At 31.8% G+C, this 16,837-nt stretch overlaps 2 protein-coding genes across 2 annotated transcripts; one reads left to right on the forward strand and one right to left on the reverse strand.

The window, feature by feature from the left end:
• Positions 1–4,416: 4,416 nt before the first annotated feature.
• Positions 4,417–9,096, reverse strand: LOC146956797 (magnesium transporter MRS2-I-like). Its single transcript, XM_085731517.1, has 11 exons — positions 8,457–9,096; positions 8,319–8,348; positions 7,239–7,392; positions 6,943–7,064; positions 6,499–6,573; positions 5,953–6,177; positions 5,814–5,858; positions 5,369–5,413; positions 5,246–5,275; positions 5,003–5,122; positions 4,417–4,919 (listed from the first exon to the last, which is right to left on the reverse strand). Exons 1-11 carry the CDS (start codon positions 8,697–8,699, stop codon positions 4,833–4,835), a joined length of 1,176 nt encoding a protein of 391 aa, XP_085587643.1. The 5' UTR covers positions 8,700–9,096; the 3' UTR covers positions 4,417–4,832.
• Positions 9,097–10,359: 1,263 nt separating this feature from the next.
• On the forward strand, positions 10,360–16,719 carry LOC146956798 (uncharacterized). The gene is made up of 4 exons (XM_085749724.1): positions 10,360–10,393; positions 10,481–10,510; positions 15,672–16,015; positions 16,115–16,719. The coding sequence occupies exons 1-4, from the start codon at positions 10,360–10,362 to the stop codon at positions 16,664–16,666; spliced, it is 960 nt and encodes a 319-aa protein (XP_085605850.1). The 3' UTR covers positions 16,667–16,719.
• Positions 16,720–16,837: the final 118 nt, after the last annotated feature.

Here is a 16,837-nt window from a genome sequence, read left to right on the forward strand (position 1 = left end):
GTCTGTAATTTGTTGATAGTCAAATAAGGTTAGGCGAAGGCACAACATGGTTAAAAAAATGGATTAATGGTGTTTTTGCGGAGGCAAGTTTGTGTTCCCATCTTTCATGAAACGAGAGAAATAAATTTAGCAACAATAAAATTAAATTAGAATATGAAAAGAAATTTGAACATGAAAGAAATGATAAGGGAAAAAAATAGTGTGTGTTTTGTGCATGGAAGTATCGAAAATATAGCGAGTTACTGACAATTTTATGGGTCAGTTAAAAAGTGTTGGAAATTTAAGAGTAAATATTTCACCAAAAAATAGACTCGGTTAAAAAAACGCCACATCTTTATAAAATGTTTAATAATCATGTACTTTTTCAATTCAGCATAACACATTTGTATTTTTCCATTCACATGTTTGTTCACCCAAAGACCAAATATGGAGGTATTTGATATAATATTGATTGGATAAAAAAATTGTATGAAAGCAAATGACATCCAAAAACTTATACTTGATATAAAAAGTTAAGCAAATGAAATTCAAAAACTAAAAAAAAAAAAAATTAATGTTTAGAGTTCTGAGGGAGTCTACAATGGGTTGGACCATCACATTTGACTATGAGAAACTCCACAAGTGATATTGACAGCGCATCTTCGCGTAAAATCTTAAGACATTAGGTATATTTTTCTTCTCGCTTATACGTTACTCAATGTATATTATTGCACACAAGTTTAACTCACTATAATGTTTAGAGTTCTGAGGGAGTCTACAATGGGTTGGACCATCACATTTGACTATGAGAAACTCCACAAGTGAGATTGACATCACATCTTTGTGTAAAATCTTAAGACATTAGGTATATTGTACTTCTTGCTTATATGTTACTGAATGTATATTATTGTACACAAGTTTAACTCACATATGAAACATAAACATCTCTCCCTTAAGTGTGAGACTATTATGTATGTGATCTGGTGAGATATCACATAAGGTCAGAGACACGACATGGTAAAAAAAAGTGGGTTGGCGGCAGTTTCATAGAGGGGTGTTTGTTTCTTTCTTTCATGAGAAGAGATAAAGTAAATTATAAAAGAAAAGAAGATTAAAAATGAATTTGAACTTGATAGAAATGAAAAGAGAAAAAAAAAAATAAGGAGTGTGCGTTTTATTCGTGAGAGCATAGGAAACATAATGAATTGCTGGTGATTTTATGGATTTGTTGAAGAAGTTGAATATTACTGGGCAATTATGCTACCAAAATATTAGATTTATTGAAAATATGTACATCTATTTAAAATGTCTAACGAATATGTATTTTGTCAACTCATCATACATATACATTTTTCCATTGCAAGATCCCATGAAATACCATAAGTGAAGGAATTTGAAATGACAAAGGTTATTTTTTTTTGTGCATGAAAGCTAATCACATTCAAAAACAAAAATTTAAGATGAAAAATTAAACAAATGACACTCAAAAAATAACGAAACAAATCATCACATTAGGCTAGGATCCTACAATGGATTGTATTATCACATTAAGCTAAGATCAATCACAGAAGTGAGATTCACATCCTATCTTCTTTCAAAGTCTTAAGGCATTATGTATATGAGTCATTTCACTTATATGTTTCTCACATCTACTCTTGCATACAATACGAAATTTTAACTCACACTTGAGACATTAACATCTCTCCATTAAGTGTTAGGATCTTTGTGTCTGTAGTCCACCACCAAGAACAACTCTCGATCCCCCACAACGTCGAACCCGGATGTGATACCACCGTTGGGCTTTCTGTGGGAGCCTACGTTGATGTAGATCGACAATTTGGATAAAGAGAAACCACACAAGTGATAATGATACAACCAAAACTCCATCTAAAAATTTAAGTAACACCTGATACATCACAATATTCCCTCCATCAAATATAACGACATTCTAGCCCGTGCTTGGCACGGGTGTCCATGCTAGTATTTAAATACTTTTAATTGGAGTCCTTATTAGTGTATTGTCATTGGAGTCTTTAGGTCCTTAATAGGCACTTTTATTAAAAAATTATAAATAAGTGACGTTTACACATGAGGTCCGTTTAAGGAGTCCCTATTAATGTACTACCATTGTGGATGCTCTTAGCTTAGTTAATAGGGATATTGCATATTATGTGCGAGGGTTGAAGTTCGAACCCGAACACCTCACTTCTCCACATTTAAAATGTGTGAGCTCTAGCCACTATGCTACTTGACCAGAAAAAAAATATGAACATTTTTTTTAGTTATTCTAAGGGGTGTTCGCGGTGCGGTTTGGTTCGGTTTTGAGGCTAAAAGTCATCCGAACCGTAAGATAAATTATAAGTATGTGGTTTGGTTTGGTTTGGTTCGGTTGACTTTTAAATTAAGATCTGAACCAAACCAAACCAATGTGGTTTGGATTGGATTGATTGATGCGGTTTTTTAGATAATTTTTTTTCAACGTTAAAATCAAATTAAAAAGTTAAAAACACAACATATTTTCAACAATGTTTTAAATTTCATCCAACATTACAATTTTATTTCCATTCAACAATGTTCCCAACTACGTAGACTAAATTAAAACGTAGACAAAAAGTAATCCTATTTTGTAAGAAATACAAAAGACTAAAATTTTAATTATTCTCTAAGAGTTCAAGTAGCACATAAATACATTTTTGATACAAAAAGCAAAGAAGAAACTTAACAAGAGAAAAAAAAATGTCATTTTATTAAAGTTTTCATTGAATTTCTATGAGTATTGGTCTAGATGATATATATATTTAATTAGTGGTTTTCTTATAATGCAGTTTGGTTCGCTTGGTAAAATCAAAACCACAAACCGAACAAAACCATGCGGTTGATTAAAAATTTGATCCGAATACATCCGAACCAAATGCAATTTTTTGCAGTTTCGGTTTGGATTGATTCGGTTTGCGGTTTTTCTTTTGGATTGGTTCAGTTTTGAACACCTCACTTATTCTTATTTTCTTAGATTTCTCTTACTTTGTGTTAAATATTTTCATCTTTTTTTAATGAAAAAACTTGATCCTTAATTAAAGCATATTTTATTAACTTACATCGATGTTTGATATATTTGAAAATTTTGACTTAAATGCATTTTGACATTCCTATTTTCATTTTTCTAAATTTTGTTACTCCTATTTTAAAATTCAGTTTTTTTGTCCCCTAATCGTTGAACACAAGTGACAATGAAAAACAACTTTTCCACAAGGTGTAACACTTTAGTTATTTTTTCTTTAATTTGTGACCAAATCATCCAATCGTATCTCCCACTTCTCATTCTTTCCATTATATTTTCTCTAAACGTAAAAATGGCGCGCCACGTAATTTTGAAAGAATTTCTTTCAAAATTAATCTAGCGAATTGTAACGATCAAGGTTACATTAGCAGGTTGGTAACCAGGAAACTATAGTTCACTTATCTTTTTAAAGGAAAATGTTATCAAGTTTTCTGGGACACTCTTTAATGACAATAACTTAATTTAAAATGCTTAAAGAGTATTTCAGACGTACACCAAAATGGGATTGCAACTTCTCTTTAATGACAAGAGCTTTAATGACATTAGCAAGAGCTTTTTTAAATGTTCAAAAGTGTGTTATGTAACTGTAAGCATTCTCAAAAAGAGGAAGGGAGAGTCTTAAAATAATAATAATAATAATAATAATAATTAGTGTGGTATGGTTGGCTTGTGTTTGGTCTATTTAAGGCGAAAGAAATCAAGGTGTGTTTTGGACAAAATCTATTTCTATTGAGAATATTACAGAGAATTTGAAAGGTGGCAGTTTGAAACTGGATGAAATCTAAAGCTACAGGTTTTAATTTGTTGTTACAATGGAAGCCAACCCCATTGGTGGAACATTTACCTCTAAGTTGAATTCCGGATTACCATGGTCCCTTACCCCTGAGAACCGGAGGGTTCGCATAAAAAAAAACAAAAAAAAAAAAAATTACCTTGTTTGAATTTGTTTGTGCTGGAAGTGGCTGTCAAGTATGCAAAGGAATTCTCAGGTTTTGGTATCAAAGGGTTGCCCAGTCTGCATAATTATACAAATGGGATTGCAACTTCAAATTTTGAGAGCCTTGTGGAAGTAGGAAATAGCAAGTTTTGGTTTGTTCTGATCATGTAATTCTTTGTATTGGTTAGACTAAATCGACTGTCCTGCTTTGGCAGTGTAATTGTTCATTTATCTAATCTTTGCAAATCTTGTGCTTAGGTTAGAGCTTTTAATATATTTTGTTTGGCAAATCTTGTGCTTAGGTTAGAGCTTTTAATATATTTTGTTTTTTGAAAGAAAATATCAAGTGCAAAAAAGATGGTATATGAGAGTATAATTTTACAAATTTGATTGAAATACAAAGAAATTGGGAACAAAACCTCATTAAGTGGCTAGATCGGAGTGGATCGGAATACAAATTTATTTATGATGTTTATCTGATTCATGTTTACATGAAGTTAACAGAAGAAAAATAGTATTATATTAACAAACAAAGAAAACATATAAAGATTAACAAAATATTCAACTTAATTTAATCACAGCAAGGGATTAAATTATTCAAAAAAAAAAAAAATCAGTACTGGATATGTAGTTTTGTTTTGATGCTAGAATCCAACTGACAAAGTAGTTGAGGTTATTGCAGATCTGCTAGGCTAACACCAGCTCCATATCAACTTTGGGATAAGGAATCTTGAAAAAATTGCCAAAATTTTGAGTAATCATCAATATATAAGGTTTGTAACATGAATCATTACCATTAGACCATATGTAGTAGTCCTAAAGTTCATTCTCTACGCCCCTTTTCCATCATATTGATTTTCATGATCCAACCAACCCCTTCTTGCGAGCATAGATGATAATCATGAGAAACATAATAGCAGAAAATACTCCTGAGAAAATAACTACCTGCAAGTAAACATGATCATATGTTACTCTACCACATGCTTAACTATAATATGTGTGCACATAAACAGCAACAGTTTTCTTACCCATTTGAACATGTATCCATGGTCATCATTCCAAGTATATGGGATGTTCATGCCAAAAATACCAGCCACCAGAGAGTAGAAAGCTAGGCAAACAGTTCCAGAGCTAAGAAAGAGCTCCAACTGCACGAGTGTTGAAGACAAAGGATACAAACATTCGAAGGTTTAGCGAACTTTTAAGAAAAATATTTTGTACAAAAATACTTATAGAAGAGACATGCACGGAAGCAGAAACATAGAAGGTACCTGAATAAGCTGATTACGATGGTTGTCAAGCTGCAAAATGGAAGAACAAAAAATTATTCATGTTACATCCCCTTCACCAAATACCTATTGTTATTACCAGTAAATAAACTGCTAGCTACTTACTTGAATGTTAATGTAATCTTCGGTATCATCGATATACTCTCGCAGCTTTAAATGAAAAGAAAAAGGAAAGTAATTAGACCAATATGATATCAGGCTGCTATGTTGTAAAGCTATCTACAAACAGAAAATTCAGAGTTCAAGGAAAACCAAATTAAGAACACTAGATCTTTAGTAAAACACTTTTCTTCATATCTACAACTAAACAGTTTTATAACACACTCCATATCACTAAGGCCTAGCTTTACTGGTAATGCTGATATTGCTAGGCTAGACACCTTCACTCTGGTTTCGTAGTCGTGTGAGTGAATTTCAGGTGGTGCTTACCACTTCATCTAAGACCAAAAAAAGTACTTCACATCTGGCATTGATCTGCCCTAATACGAAAAACTAAAATTTACAGTTCCCTATGGCATACATATAAGATTCACAAGGAGACGACACTTACTGTGGTTAATTTGTTTAATGTGCCATCAATTTGCATGAAATAAGCCTGCAAAAAATGAACAAACACAATATATCAGTTTCTTTCATTAAAAACATGGAAGATCCTTTGTAAATATTTTTAAAGCAAATAATGTTATAACCTCAAGTAACATTTCGAGCTCTTCAACATCATTTTCATCTAAACGAACTGTTACAATACTTGCTCTACTTGCTCTGGATATCCTTGATCCTACGGTTGGGGAGGCAGCAAACCAGTTTGCATGACCTGATCCACTAACTGGTGATGCTGAACCTGCCTTTCTAGACAAATATAGGTCAGCCATATCATCGTCATCATCCAGCAATTGTTCAAGCTCATCTCTGACCTGTAACAGATAACGAGAACTGGTGATGAGCGACGGATAAAGGAACATACGTTGTATTTCAGTTAAAACTGATCTAGGCGCACATTAAAACAAAACACTACTACAGTACTACCTGATTATAAGAAAGCAAATATTTCGAGAATGGAAAATTTATCATATAGATTATTAAGATATCGATAATCCTGCTTAAGTAGGTTAAATTTCAAGGCCAAAAGATCAATGACCATCTCCAAGCACAACACGTGTAGAATATAATCATAAAAAGAAAATGGTATTTTTCCGGTCACAAATTTTTCACTGGCACAGGAAAACTCGACATACCTTTTGAACCCGAGCAGTTAATCTTGTCATTGCACTCTTAAGCTTACGAACTCTGTCCAAATTACGACTACTAATCTGCAGAGTAATATAATCAAAAAGTTCATAAAATTAAGCAAAATCAACAATTTCAGAAACATAAAAGTAACAGATTCCTCAAGAAGGTCAAACATGGAACTAGAACATTCACATTTTGAGCCAACAAATAGAAACCATGTAAGGGAAAGCATCCATAATTAGAACTAACACCTCAATGATGACAAATACAAGAAATTAAAAGTACAAAATATCTGAACTGAAGGAAAGAAAAATCTTCTCAACCACTTTTAACGAAGTTCTTATTTGTTAGCTTATTCTTTTTTTTAGTTCTTATTTGTTAGCTTATTCTATATCTGAGGAGGGCTCATGAAAACTGAAACACGATAAAGGATTCAATTATATGTGTACCTTGGAGGTAAGTTCATCCAATGCAGGATAAGCAGCCATCTCCAACTCAGTTGTACGTGCAGCAAGAAAACTACAAATGGCTTCTAAAGCTACCTCCAGTGCACGGAACTCAAACGGTGACTCTACAATGCATAATTTAGATAATTCAGATACGGGAACGAAAACAATGTTTGAGAAGAATCAATTCTAACAAGTTCTTTAGAAAGGGCATTATATGGTGCAAATGGAAAACAAATGTCTGAGAGGAAAAGACGCAATCAACTATTTTTTTACACAGTTAATCTTTAATAACATACCATCTTCTTCAGCAGCTTCATTATCATGTTGACTACCAAGATATTCTTTACCATCTCCTTGTTGTTGATGAATGGCACTCAGTTTAGGCAATCGCCTCTGCAGTTCCTCAACAACAGGGACCACATGTTCATCTGTTGGATCTCGCAGCAGTACCTATACCACAACTTAGTTAAAGTTATAATGTGGAAGTAAAAGCCATCTCGGTCTCTATGAACAATTAGGCATTCCAAAGGTTTGAACAGAGATTCACAAATATACAAAACGGTTAAGAGAACATAGTAAAACCTATTGAGTCCAACTCTAAAGTATTCTATAGCTCTATCAAAATCTGTCCATTTCACTAAATTAAAAATGAAATTATGTAGGTATTATATTCTTGTACAAAATATTTAAGATTTGTGCCATCACATTAAATAAAAACTTAGATACTATAACATGAAAAACAAGCCAACAAGTAGGTTATTGTCCCTTCTTGTAATCATTTCTTACTAATAACAAGTAGTTATTTTAATGTGTTCCAAGTATATGTGTCGTAAACTGCATGGATCAGATAAGATACTCAGAGCATACCACATCTACCATTCCTCTACTGCTCAAACCTCAATGCTCAATCAGTATAAGCTTTCCACCTTTTATTTTGAGAATGTAAGCTTTTTAACTATTAGTAACCAAAAACAGCTTGTTCCTTATTAAAGTTAATTAAAGTTATACAGTTTCAAAGTTTTTTCTTTCCAAGATATAAAGGATAGGAAGCCATAGTGTTTCAAATCCAGCTCCTTCAAAAGTGGAGACAGTGACATTATGCGTGATTTTCAACCTATTTTTCTTCATTGTAGCATGCTTTAAATAAAAGCTTTGGCTAACAAGTAACTTAAGGGCACATGCTAGCGAATCAAAAAATGGAAATTTTGTATTAAAACGAACAATTTTAAAACTTTTAAGGATTTGAATACACAAATTCCATGACAATACTATATTTAACTATTTAATGTGCGATAATGACACTTGTTAGCATTTATCATAAAATTTCATTCACCATCAATCAACAAATTCACACATTGAAAGAAAAACCGACTAACCTCGTCAGCTGTGATAATCGCCTTGATATGCTGAAACACAAAATCATAAAAACAAAATAAGAAACACAACAAAACCTTAAAAAAACACAATACAATGTAAAAAACAAAAACAAAATCATATGATATGGTTTGATATACCTCCAAGTTAAGAACAATAGCCTTCTCACGACCGAGAATAGTAGAGGGGTAAGAGAGCAAGGGATCAAGGATTCTAAGATCACGTGCATTAATCTGAACCCTATGCATGATAGCATACTTGTCCACATCAAGCAAAGACCCTTGACCAGTACCATCAAAAGCAATCCAGCTCCTAGAAGACTGTGTCTTCTTCTTCACAAGAGCCTGTGGGTCAGCAGGGACAACGCTACCATCTCGTGCCATCCCCTTACTCTATACCTCCAACCACTTCAAATCAATCACATACCAAAACCAAACTCCAAACTCGAATCAAAACCGCAATTCAAACTCAAAAACTCGATTCAAAATGATTCAATTCGACCAACAGTAATAACAGATGAAGCGAAATTTGACAAACCCCTTTTGCACATTTCATCAAACACCATAAGGATATAAGATTCTCTCCTCAAAAAACGATTTTTTTGATAAAACGTTGAAGAATCAGATTCTGAAGAAATAATAACAAAACAGAACAGAAAAAAGAGGAAAGGTTTTGTTTTTCTTTTGCCCTTTTTTGTTGGTTTTTTCCTGAAAAACAGAAACGAGATACGTATGTTGTTTGTTTCAACAACGTGGATTTGTGGTTTGTTTGTTGGAAAATAACAAAAGGTTTCTAGTGAAGGTTTATTTGTTCTGGGAAAGGTGCAATTTTTATTTTTTGACTTAATAAAATTAGAAATAAATCCCTTAAAAAGTATAGTTAGAAATAAATAGTTTTTTTATCCCTAAAAAAAAAAAATAGTTTTTGGTGCACCTTCCCTAAAAAAAACAAGTGTTTGGTGCACCTAATATATTTTGAATTACCCATCTTATTTTGTTCCAATCTTATTTGGATTTTATTGGATAGCTCCTTCTTATTATTTTTTTTCTTTTTACAAAAAGAAACATATATATATTTTTTTTAATAATGATCATACTAACTGATTTTACTAGTATTTCACTAGACCCCCTTTCAAAAATAAAATAAAATTCCCTCAAAAAAAAAATTATTTCACTACACTAGAACCCTCAAAAGGAAAAAGGTAGTATTACACTAGAGATTCCTAAAAAATTATTTGACTAGAGAATTTTTATTTTTTGGCAAAAATTTGTTGACTAGGGTTATTAATGATTCTTCTAAAAAAAAAAAAGAGATTATTAGTTGACTAGAGATTTTTTTCTAGCAAAATTAGTTGACTGAAATTTTTATTTTATTAATAATGCAAAAATATATTCCCTCTGTCCTAAATTATGTCATCCTAATAAAATTGTTTGTCTCAAATTATATATCATTTTATGATATCGATTTTTTTTTGTAGTAGCCGAAGTTTGAACCTCAGACGTTGCATATATTATGCATTATCCCTACCAACTGAGCTAAGCTCACGAGGACATTTTACGATATCGATTAATCATTAATGCATATTTTTCAATTATGCCCTTCACTATTTATTAATTTTTTTTCCAATTCTTTGAATTTATGTTTTTCGTACCATTAATGAATTATATTTTTGTAAAATACTCATAATCACTCTTTTCTATACAATATTAACCACATTTCTTAATTTATGTGAAATTGCTAAAGCGACCTATAATTTGAGACAAATGGAGTATATGTGAAGCAATCATGAATCCATCTCGAGCCACTATCAACACCATAATCGAGAGTTGTGTTATCAATCGTATGATTAATCTCAAGTTGATTGTTTTTTTATATTATTTGTACTGGTTTATGTTTTAATGGAGTGAAGATTGCATGTGTTAGATTTGTTTCCTTATGATGGGTGATGGTTTCCTCTTTCACCGTTAACAGTTTCATTACCAGTGGTTTGGGGCGCGATCAAACCTACGACATGCATGATTGTTAGCATCACATGGGATAAAGATGAGTGAGGAGGGAATGGAGTTTTGGGGAGATGGTTGGGGGTTCATCTCTTTCTTCTCTTATGTTAATGTCCTCCATGTTAGAGTTTTATGGCATTATTGTTTTTTTCTTCTCCTTTCAGATTATGGTATGTCGGAAATAGAGCCAGAAGGTATTGGTTCATTTTCTACGATCTTTACTCTTTAGACAGGTCAGGTGTGGTCTATTAGGGTTCTCATCTAGTTTCAACTACTTCTCAATTGCCATCGTTCCGCATATGCATATAGTATAGGTTCATCGCTCTCTAATACCTGCGAGTTGGCATTTCAATTTTACTACTTGGTTGAGATTGATGATTTTCTGCAAAGATAAGTTTATTTGTATAGAAATTATGCTTAGTGCTTGCATGATTATTTGCTGCAATACAATGTTTATTAGTACCATAAATAAGTTTATTTTCTGCAATAATAAGTTTATTGACTACCAAAATAAGTTTTATTTTGTGTAAAACTATATTTATTCACTGTCCACACATGGATATTGTATTCAAAAATATGTTTATTAAGTGCAAAAATATTATTTGCTGCAATAATATGTTTATTGGTATCATATATAAGTTTATTGCTTGCAAAAAAAAATTATTGGCTTCTTAAATAAGTTTTTTTTTTTTGCAAGAATAAGTTGATTGACGGCCAAAATAAGTTTATTATGTGCAAAAATATAGGGTGGCGGGACATTCGAACCTTCTATGGAATCTCAAGTTACCTCCTAAGGTAAAGAATTTTCTTTGGCGTGCCGGTCGAGGAGTCTCATGCCCAGCTTCATGTGCCGTATGTTCTAACCACGACGAGGATTAGCTCCCATTTTTTCTTTGCGGGCACTAAAAGTGTTGCTTGCTGGCAATATACTGGTTTGCTGTCCTCTCTCATTCCTATTCTTGATCCTAGTGATAGTTTTTCTTCAGATATGTTTGTTGTTTTGCAGCATCTAGATGGACATCAAAAACAAATATTCGGGGTAACTTTATGGAGCATCTAGAAGTATAAGAATAATACAGTTTGGAATAATATCGCTCAATAGTTGGGTCAGTGCACCAGTTATAAGGACTTTAAGCCCTAGTCAAGCACATAACACAGGTGAGGTTACTTGGCGCAAATCAAGTGTTGGCCGTTATAAATGTAATATGGACGTCTCCTTCTCGCAAGAGTTGAATAATGTTGGGCTTGGTATGAGTATTCAGAATGATGAGGGTCATTTTGTTTTGGCCAAAAGCGTAGTGGCTATCTCCTTTACTTGATGTGGACTTTGGAAAGCCCTGAAACTGTTATCTACTCTTAAGTGAGTGCGTGATCTTCAGTTGTTCAGTATTGACTTTGAAATGGACTTAAATATGGTGGTCAATAACATCTATGGTGGTAGAATCGACGTTTTAGACTTTAGCTCAATTATTAATGATTGCCGACATTTATTTTCTTATGATGTATCAATCCCTGAATTGAGATTTATTCAGAGACAAGTCAATGAAGTTGCTTATAATTTAATTAGGGTAGATCATGTCATGCTAGTTATCATAATTTTATTCAAATCCTATCATATATCTGTACTCTTATTTTAAATGAAATGCATTAAGTTTTTTTATGTTAAACAAAAAAAGTAATCATGGTTGTGAACTCATAAAAATTTACCGTTTGTTGGAACTATTTTTAAAAATCAATTTTATTTTTGGAAAAAATTCTAGTACTTATGGATGATTGATTGTAATTTACCAAGAGTACAAAACTTTTGCGTTTGACCGTGAATTAAAATTAAAAGTTGATGTAAATCATAAAATTTTGTACTACGATGTAATCCCTCCGGTCACTTATAAGCAAAAGTTTACTTTTTAGATTCATTTAATAAATGATGTATGTAGTCTATATATAGACCACATGCATCATTTATTGAATAAACTTAAAAAATCAATTTTTGTTTATAATAGTGACCGGAGAGAGTACTCGTTAACAAGACTCTTTTCATGATTAGAGAGACTTTATATATTAGGTAGACAAATCATTGATTGTATTTATTTGATTTCTGAAGCTATTAATCTTCTGCATAAATTACGGGGGGACCTTGGCCCTTAATTAAAGTTGACATTACCAAAATTGGTAATTTAAATTGGGGGGGACCTTGGCCCTTAAAGTTGACATTACCAAAACTTTTGATTGGTAATTTATTTTCAAAGCTGTTATCTCTATCAGATTTAATCACAAATATTGCATTTGGATTTAGGTGATCTTGAATTCTGCTGGGCTTTCTATTTTTGTTAATGGTAGAGCAACATGGTATTTCTCTTGACGTAAATGTGTTCGAGACAGATTATATTTCACCTTAATTCAGTTCAAGATAGTCTTAGTTTGATTAACGGCCCTAGGATTGTTTGGTCCCTTCTCATGTTCTATATGTTGATAATGATGGCGTTATGATTTTTTCCAAAGGAATTTAGCTGCTCATGTTGATTTATTTAGTAAGTTTGTTAAATCTATTTTTTATGTTGGTAATTTCTCTTAGGATAGAAAGGTTCACATTGCTAATTTTTTTTTTTTTTAGGGTTAAATGTTTTTGGTCCCTATAAATATGTCAGTTTTTCGTTTTAATCCTTCTAAAAAATTTCTTAGACTTTTAGTCCCCAAAATTTTTCCATCTTTACTTTTGGTCACTCTTTTTAAGTAAATTCATATGTAGAATCCATATTTTTAATAAAATTTTATAAAATTTTTATAATATTATAAGAATCTCTCAAAAAAAAAAGAATTTTTTAACAAAACATGAATTAAATATGAATTTTTATCTTTTTAATTTATCCTTTGTTAAAGAATTCTAATTTTTTTGGAGAATTTTTACAATATTCTATACATTTCTGCACAATTTCATTAAAAAAAAAATACAAAAATTGACTTAAAAATAAGGACAAAAAGTAGTGATTGAAAATTTTATAGGGACAAAAAGTTGAAAAATTTTTTTAGAGGGACCAAAACGAAAAGTTGGTATATTTATAAGGGCCAAAAACAAATTTAACCTTTTTTTTATGGAAACATTTCCTGTTATATATATATATATATATATATATATATATATATATATATATATATATATATATATATATATATATATATATATATATATATTTTAAATTCAGTATCTGGTCAAATGACCGAGTAATCTAGAGGGTCCAATCCTACCGTACACAACTTAGAGTTCCATTTAAAGCCAAAGCATAACTTTGTATAAACTCAACCCACAAAAATTGACACCAGAGAAGTTGAGCCTAAAACCTTAAAAAAAAAAAAAAACACGTTATTAGATCTCAATTTCAAACTAATACAACTAAATGAAAATTTCATTTAGTTTGGGTATGTCAATGTAAAGAAATTAGTGAATGTAGCTTTGCAGAAGACACTTATGAGAATGTTTTACCGTTATTTTGGATCTCAAATAATAATTTTTTTTATTTGTTGTTTAATTATACGTTAAGCTCGTTTGACTGACACAGTTGAGGATTGACGTAAAATTGTGAAAATGAAGTCACCATCGCACTGAATAGAATAAGCATACATGTACGATTTTTTTTTTTTTTTTGGGTACAATATTTTTTGCTTTTTCTATTCAGATTATTGATGACGATAATTAATAAGTCAAACTAGTTACGTACCAATTATACATCAAAAAAAGATTATTATTACATCAAAAAAAGTTACGTACCAATTATTCAGTTTGGTTTTATTTTCTCATTAGAGGTCCCTTGAAAAAGACAAGTGATCTTGGATGTAGACATGTAGTATGTTACGGTATTTCCCATTTTTATATTGCAAAAATGTGAAGGAAGGAAGTACGTGTTCAGTTTATTCGACAAAATAATGTATGTGATGAGGTTATCAATTCAACAAGCAAATAGACCATTGACAGTTTTTTTGATAATGTACGTTTTCTTTCGGTTGCCAAGTGAGAGTCATTGACCAAACATATATTTAAAAAAGATTTTTAGTTGTCATGTGTAGCTTGGTTGGAAGTTAGTCACGAAGATATGCAACTTCAGATTTCTCACTTGTTTATATTCACCATGTGTAAGTCTAGTCACTGAATAAATGAAGATGAACATAATGATATTCATAAAATTTAGTTGTGTATGTACCCTCATCCAATCACTCAATATGTCATGTCATAATTTTTATATTAACTTTGTAAACTAAATTATATTAAATTATTTTAAAATAAATTTAAATGTTAAACAAATTTTGTTTTTGTGATGTAAAGTCCAAAGCACTTAAGAATTTTACATTCATTAATTCTCAACCAATTAAACTAACTAATAATATTGCATTCTCGACTATCAACTTGTCAAGTGAACAACCGACTTGAGTTAATCTGACGGTGTTAATTTGTGATTTTAAAGTGTATTCCTCATCAATATCTCATATTCGATTCTTTCGATGTTAATTTATGTAAACTAATTTAACTTTTTCAAAGAGAAAAACTTGTAACCATTATTATATAAGAGATTGAATTGCAAGACAGAAAATACAACTCCCTATGTTCCTTTTTAACGTCGATTGAATGCAGATTTAACATTTTTATTTAATTGTCGTTTTGATGGTTTAAATGTACAATTCATCAATTATACACTTTTTCAAATACTATTACTTACTTTTTTTCAATAAACCTAATTAATGTTATCTATTTGAAAAACAAAAGTTTTTTTTTTATCTTTAATAAAGATTCCATTAAAAAAAAATTAAAAGGAATTCCATTAAGAGTTAAAAATCTATAAATAAGATGAGTAACATCGTTAAAAATTTCAAGTGCAAAATAAAAGAATAATAGTTAGATAAAATTTGTGAAAGAAAAAAAAACGGAATCTGATGGAGAGAGGGAGAGTAACTAACAATTTTTTTTGAAGAAAGGGAAAGTAACTAACAATTGTTTGTTATGAGAGAAAGATAACACATTAAATTTATTAGAATGGAAAATTTGTGCAAAAAGATAGGAATCTATTGGTAGATTAAAATGAGCACATAATAAGAAAAAAACTCCAATAATCCACTTCCTTAATTTAGTGTTACTATTCTAAAAGGACACATAAAAAGAAACCAAGAGAGTAACATTGAATAATAATTAACATACTAACATTTGTTGTTAAAAAATTACATCTAAGATAAATATCAGCTTGTAAAAAAAGATGAAATATTATATCTAACAAGACAAATATTAGTTTGTCAAAATATTAGAATACGTGCTGAAATGTATTTTTTCCTATAAAAAATGCTTTAATATATTAGGATTATTTATATGTTTAGTTCCTGTAAATAGGGGTCACTTGAGTTTTAAAAATTCAAGGACAAACTTGAGTCGTATTAGGGATAGGGACGGTGACGGGGATTGTGGCTGGTTTGATGGTCACGTGGTGAGGAGGGTTGGAGACGGGTCTGATACGTCGTTTTGGTATGATAGGTGGTTAGGGGACGTTCCTTTCTGTGATCGTTTTCGTCGACTGTTTGATTTAACGGAGAATAAGTTCATGTCTGTGGCAAACTTGTTCTCTGTTGATTCGGAGCAGTGGGGGGATATGTGGAGGTGGAGGCGTAGATTGTGGCAGTGGGAGGAGGAGATGTTAGCGGAGTGTAGGACTTTACTTCTTGATGTTCTCTTGTTTCCTAATGTTTCAGATAGATGGGTTTGGCTTCCTGCTCCGTCAGATGGATACACAATTCGTGGTGCATATAATTTGCTAACCTCTCAGGTTTATTATGGTGTGGTTTCTGCTTCGGAGTTGGTGTGGCATAACCAGGTTCCCTTGAAGGTATCAGTTTTTGCGAGGAGACTCATCCGGGATCGTTTATCGACAAAGTCTAATTTGATTGATCGTCGGGTGCTATCGACTGACATGTCCTTATGTGTCGCTGGCTGCGGTCATCCTGAAACGGCACAACATATATTTTTATTGCGTGACACTTTTGGTTCGCTTTGGCCTATGGTGCGTGAGTGGATTGGTTGTTTTGGGGTGGATGCTGATAATATTTTTGACCATTTTTTACAGTTTACTTATTTGATAGGTGGTGCTAATTCAAGACGTTCTTTTATGCAACTTATATGGCTTCTTTGTGCCTGGGTTGTGTGGAACGAACGAAATAATCGTCTGTTTAATAATGTAGTTACTCCCATCCCCCGGTTATTAGACAAGGTTAAGATGTTGTCTTTAGGGTGGTTGAAAGCTAAAAAAACAACCTTTGTGTTTGGTACCCAGCAGTGGTGGTCATGCCCTCTTGTTTGTTTGGGTATAGGCTTAATGTAGTTTTGATGTGGTCGGGTTGTAATTGATGTAACTCTTGGTTCCTGTTTGTAGTCTCTAAGGCACACCTTGTGCTTTCGGGACTGCTATGTTATATAATTCAATTTTGGTTTGTTCAAAAAAAAAGGACAAAAACTCAAATGACCCCTATTTAAAAGGACTAAACATATAAAT

Source organism: Medicago sativa, chromosome 1, assembly GCF_051527215.1.
Source record: "Medicago sativa cultivar Bolivia chromosome 1, Bolivia_mono, whole genome shotgun sequence".
In the NCBI taxonomy this organism is placed as follows: Eukaryota; Viridiplantae; Streptophyta; class Magnoliopsida; order Fabales; family Fabaceae; genus Medicago; species Medicago sativa.

Coding starts and splice junctions, on each gene's coding strand:
- LOC146956798 (XM_085749724.1), top strand. CDS start 10,360: ATGAGTGAGGAGGGAATGGAGTTTTGGGGAGATG. Junction 10,511..15,671: donor GTCGGAAATAGAGCCAGAAG/GTATTGGTTCAT, acceptor TTATATGTTTAG/TTCCTGTAAATAGGGGTCAC. Junction 16,016..16,114: donor GTAGGACTTTACTTCTTGAT/GTTCTCTTGTTT, acceptor CTAACCTCTCAG/GTTTATTATGGTGTGGTTTC.
- LOC146956797 (XM_085731517.1), bottom strand. CDS start 8,699: ATGGCACGAGATGGTAGCGTTGTCCCTGCTGACCCACAGGCTCTTGTG. Junction 7,065..7,238: donor TGAAGCTGCTGAAGAAGATG/GTATGTTATTAA, acceptor TATGCATTGTAG/AGTCACCGTTTGAGTTCCGT. Junction 5,123..5,245: donor ATCGTAATCAGCTTATTCAG/GTACCTTCTATG, acceptor ACACTCGTGCAG/TTGGAGCTCTTTCTTAGCTC.